This window comes from Octopus bimaculoides, chromosome 3, assembly GCF_001194135.2.
Source record: "Octopus bimaculoides isolate UCB-OBI-ISO-001 chromosome 3, ASM119413v2, whole genome shotgun sequence".
Lineage (NCBI taxonomy): Eukaryota > Metazoa > Mollusca > Cephalopoda > Octopoda > Octopodidae > Octopus > Octopus bimaculoides.
In genome coordinates, this window is record NC_068983.1 from 54,986,557 (window position 1) to 54,992,284 (window position 5,728).

The window sequence follows — 5,728 nt, forward strand, 5'->3', positions numbered from 1 at the left end:
TATATATATATATATATATATATATACATACATACATGTGTGTGTGTATACACACTGACACATACATGATGATGACACAATCACACGTATGTCTGTATATGTATATATTATGGTTGGATCACCTTGTCAATCAATTGTATACTATTTTCTGTGTCATTTGTTCCATTGCTTATATGTTGCAGAGGTGTATTAGTTATATATGACTACACCTCAGTGAATGTCTTCTTTTAAGTATAAGCTGCTTTATTTCTCTAAGTCTTTTATTTCTACTTTTCTCTCAACTGATGGCTGCTTGTCTCCTCTTTGAATTGATGTTTGATTTTTAATAATAAAGTGGTTTCATCTTCTTTGTATTAAAAGAATAAAATCTAACTCTACTTTGATATTCTTCTACTCGACACAATTCACTTAAATATGTTAAAACTCTTTTTACCGTTTCTTCTACCTCATCAAAAATATTGTTCATTTTACAGCTGTTTTTCAATGCTTGCATGGTTGGGTGAGTACATCACTATGTTACATGAGGCATTGCCTTACAAATGGATGCCCTTCCTGACACTAACTTGCCTGCTTTACATGTAAGGGATCACTTCTACATGGCCTGTACATGGCTTTGAGGACATGATTCACCGGGTCAATTTTATTTTTTTTTTAGCACCTGGCATAAAGCCACCCACCTGCACCTTCTCCTTTCAAATAATCCCCATTTTAGTGGTATAAGCTTTTTCATGTTTTCCCTGTTTTTTTTTTTCTTACTGCCAGACTGGCCCTCTGCCGGTGGCACGTAAAATGCACCCACTACACTCTTGGAGTGGTTGGCGTTAGGAAGGGCATCCAGCTGTAGAAACTCTGCCAGATCAGATTGGAGTCTGGTGTAGCCATCTGGATCACCAGTCCCCAGTCAAATCGTCCTACCCATGCTAGCATGGAAAGCGGACGTTAAATGATGATGATGATGGTTTATGTCTTGCAAGTTTACACAGCAGACTCTATAGTGCTGGTGGTATAAAAAATACATCCAGTGCAATCTGTAAATTGATTGGTGTTAGGACAGGCATCCAGCCATAGAAACCAAGCCAAAGGTGACACTAGCATTCAGTGCAGCCCTGCAACTTTCAGGTTCCCTGCCATACTGTTGAACCCATTCCAGCATGGAAAGCAGATGGTTAATCATAATGATGATGAGAAACTGACAATGACACTTTCAAAATGATTGCAGATGTCTTTTTGGTATTTTATTGAAATAAATGAAAAAAACATCAAACAACTTTTAATGTTTCACCCTTCTGATACTGATCTGTCTGGGATTGTTCCTGGTTTTGTGATGCAAACAGCCTGTTTAAAGTGATTGATCTAAATTAAATTCTTCATTAGTTTCGAAATCAATTAAAAAGGAAGGTCGTGTAGATCATTAGAAATTATTTCTTTATTGCCCATGGGGAGCTGAACATAGAGGGAACAAACAAGGATAGACAAAGGGAATAAGTCGATTACATCGACCCCAGTGCGTAACTGGTATTTATTTAATTGACCCCGAAAGGATGAAAGGCAAAGTCAACCTCGGCAGAATTTGAACTTAGAACGTAGCGGCAGACGAAATATCGCTAAGCATTTCACCCAGTGTCTTAACAATTCTACCAGCTTGCCGCTCTAATTAGAAATATGGTAGCAAAAGAATTAATTATGCTCCTTGATGTTGTGAATTCAAATCCAATCATGGTTGACTATACTTTCATCAACAGCCCTTTGAATTTACTGTTTCAAGTCCTAGGAATTGCTATTAGCAGGGTTTCCATGGTGGTCAAAATCACAACGTTCCCTTTGAGCCAGTTCATTATATGGTTGCTCATTTACAGCTGAGTGGACTGGGCCAATATGAAATGAAATGTTTTACTCCAGAACACATCACATCACCCTGTCCAGGAATCAAAACCACAATCTTGCAATCATGACTGCAACACCCTAACCATGAGGCCTCTTGCATTCAACTTGGTCTATACTTTGACTATGCTTTGGTTTGCAATCATCATCATCATTTAATATCCGTCTTTCATGCTGTCGTGAAAGTTTGACAGGAACTGGTAAGGCCAGGAACCACACTTGGCTCTGGTCTCTGTTTTGATATCATTTCTACAGCTAAATGTCTTTCTTAACACCGACCATCTTACAAAGGGTACTGGGTGCTTTTTATGTCATCAACACTGATGTGGTCACCAAGCAACTTGCAAGGCAAAGCTCCTTTGCTGCTAGTGGAGAGTGAGGAGTGGGTTTGTGCCAGTTGGGACATTAAAGATATAGATGGACAAGAATAGGTGTCTTGCTGCAGAGGGGATACATGGATACCCCTGTTGGAAGAGAAAGAGGAGCGAGCTAGTGAGGGAGATAAAGAGAACAGCAGCGAGAGAGAGGGTGGTGAAGGGGTGTCGAGACTTGCCCCCAAGGGACATCTGTGGTGGTGAGACTAAGTGAGGTGATACAGAGATTTCGACTGGGTGTATGGGCAGGGATGAGGTGACTGTTGCAAATGATGGAGTGACATATAGGAGAGGCTTGTGGGTATGAGCTGCAGTCGATATGTGACAGCATTGAGGGTGGAGGCAGATAAGTGGGGTGTTGATAAATACAAATCACATTCTGGGGTTGAATTAATCAATTGTGGTTTTGTGTAAGCATTAGAAACTCTTACTGTTATAATTACTGATAAGGTCTGTAGCAGTAGCTTTGAAGTTTACGTCTGAGTAACAGTTATTTCTAGATTAATAAGTTGTTTTATTGAACTGAACTGTAAACGTACTGCCATATTGAAGCTTGATTGCTTTTGTGACAAATACTGAAAGGATTATTATTATCTTGCAAATTAAGTTTGTGATTGGGTTTTCGTCTGGCAATTAGTTACAGTCACATACGTCATTACTGTTTTACTTTTTGCTGACCATTAATGACATTAACGAAGTGTTTTCAAATGGTAATTAAATCTAGATAACCGAAACTGTCCATCAAAAACTTGATGCTGCATTACATGTCTGCCGTCCACTGAAGTATTTTTGAGCCATTCAGGAAGCCTGTATGTGATTGCTTGCCTTGCTAGAAGTAGCAGCCAGTTTCACTCTTTTCATGCCCTATTGTCCTAAAGAAATGGATGGACACATTTGGATATTAAATTTGTCCAAGGATACACTGAATGTGTTCAAGGACATATTGGATATTAGAATTATCCAAAGACATTGGATATAACCAAGGACATACTGAATATTAAAATTATTCAAGGGCAATTGGATAAGTCGAAAGATATTAGAAGTATTCAAAGACACTTTGAATATGTTTAGGCTCTTGTGCAGGTGGCACATAAAATACACCATTTTGAGCGTGGCCGTTGCCAGTACCGCCTGACTGGCCTTCGTGTGAGTGATATGTAAAAGCACCCACTACACTCTCTGAGTGGTTGGCGTTAGGAAGGGCATCCAGCTGTAGAAACTCTGCCAAATCAGATTGGAGCCTGGTGTTGCCATCCGGTTTCACCAGTCCTCAGTCAAATCGTCCAACCCATGCTAGCATGGAAAGCGGACGTTAAACGATGATGATGATGATAGTGGCTACTCCCAGGGACACATAGGATGTTAGTGCTAGATTCCTTTGAAAAGAGTAAATGGAAAGAAGGACCTCAAGTTTGTTCAGTTATCACGTTGACCTGTGGCTATGCAATAACAATTAGGGCATTTTTTGTTCAAATGTTATTTGGACAACAAAAGGTTAATCCATGGCTTTCTCTGTTATTGCTTGTTTTAGTGTGAAATATGTTCAGTCAGTCTTACTTGTTTTCTTGTTTCTCCTTTGCTACTGGTGTAGGTTGTCAAGAGAACCAAGATATCCAATTAATATTGGCATCACTGGGCATGTAGCAACAACCGGAGATGTAAGTATTTAATACAATTATTTTTTGCTTTTCTTTATTATGTCTTTCTTTTTTTTTTGTCTTTTTGTTAGAGTAAGTTGTCTGGAAGATTGGTAATTATAACAAATTTAGCATTTAAATGCTAAATTACATTTCCGTATATTATGAGTGTAATGCAATTTGTTTTCATTAAAATGACTTTTTCTTCTTGCAAATATATATCAGATTATATTATAGAGCAATTTGTGCATTGATTAACGCTAACAATTAATGAATTTAATTTGGTCCATATAGAATTTTACTGTTTTTCTTAATGAAGTGGAAAGCTGTCTGTGAAGGCTAAATTAAAATAGAGAAAAATCACTCTGTAGTACTATAATATCTTCTGGCGTTTGTCTAGCTTCAGTTGTGAAGGAAAATACTTTGGTATTATCTCCATCATTGGAAAAAAAAAACAAAAAAAAGAAACAAAACAAAATTAAAAAGAAAACAAAAAAAGAGACATGGACATGTGGTTAAGAAATTTGCTTTGCAATTACTCGTTTTTAAGTTCAGTCCCACAGTGCTGTACCTTGGGCAAGTGTCTTCTACTAAAATTTCAGGTCATCCAATGCCTTGTTAGTGCATTTGGTAGATGGCTGTTGAAAGAAGCCCATTTTATGTGCATGCCAGGGTGTGTGTGCCTGCGTGCATGCTCCACCATCACTGGATAACTGGTGTCAGTTTGTTTACATCCCTGTTACTTAGCAGTTTGACAAAGGAGACCAATAGAATAGATGCCAGATGGCGAGCTGGCAGAAACTTTAGCATGCCGGGCAAAATGCTTAGCGGTATTTCATCTGCCGTTACATTCTGAATTCAAATTCCGCCGAGGTTGACTTTGCCTTTCATCCTTTCAGGGTCAATAAATTAAGTACCAGTTACGTACTGGAGTCGATGTAATTGACTTAATCCCTTTGTCTGTCCTTGTTTGTCCCCTCTATGTTTAGCCCCTTGTGGGCAATAAAGAATAGATGCCAGACTTAAAAATAGTAATAGAGTCAATTTGTTTGACTCTATCCATGAAGGCTGTGCCCCAGCATAGCCACAGTCCAACGAGTGAAACAAGTCACAGATAAGATATAGATTATGTTTGTTTCTCTAAGTTATTAAACTACTGCCCACTAACCCTTTTGGTGCCAACTAACCTGAGACAAGCCTTAGTTCTATGCTGCAAACTTACATTAAAGTGATCTAAATTAATACTTTCCATCGAAATTTCAAATGAATTTATATAATTAGTTTCAAACCTGTTTAATAGGACAGTTGTTTTGCTAAATTCTTTTTTTAATTTCCCGAATAACTGGAAACAAAAATATACATAATGGGATACCCATATACAAATGGTTCTCGAAATAATGAAATTAAATAATACCCGTCAGAGTGTAAGTATCTTGAGAGAAAAGCTGAACATTAGAAGCATCAGTTGTGGCGTGCAAGAGAGACGATTGCGCTGGTATGGACATGTGGTGAGAATGGAGGAGGATAGCTGCGTGAAAAAGTGCCACACCCTAACAGTTGAGGGAACCCGTGGAAGAGGTAGGCCCAGGAAGACCTGGGCTGAGGTGGTGAGGCAAGACCTTCGTACATTGGGCCTCACCGAGGCGATGACTACGGACCGAGACCTTTGGAAATGGGCTGTGCGTGAGAAGACCCGGCAAGCCAAGTAAGATCGTTGCCAGTGCCCCTGGACTGGTTCTTGTGCGGGTGGCACATGAGATGCACCATTTTGAGCGTGGCCGTTGCCAGTACCGCCTGACTGGCTCCTGTAGGATTTTCGAGCGAGATCGTTGCCAG

The 5,728-nt window shown here is 39.2% G+C and overlaps 1 protein-coding gene across 4 annotated transcripts in view; it reads left to right on the plus strand.

Annotated features, from left to right (window-relative positions):
• Positions 1–5,728, plus strand: part of LOC106879863 (dual 3',5'-cyclic-AMP and -GMP phosphodiesterase 11) — a 237,486-nt gene that overhangs the window by 158,460 nt on the left and 73,298 nt on the right. For all 4 annotated transcript variants that reach the window (XM_052966180.1, XM_014929579.2, XM_014929581.2 and 1 more), the window contains one exon: positions 3,847–3,913. In XM_052966180.1, coding sequence (XP_052822140.1) covers positions 3,847–3,913 — 67 coding nt within the window. The remainder of the gene's footprint in view (positions 1–3,846; positions 3,914–5,728) is intronic.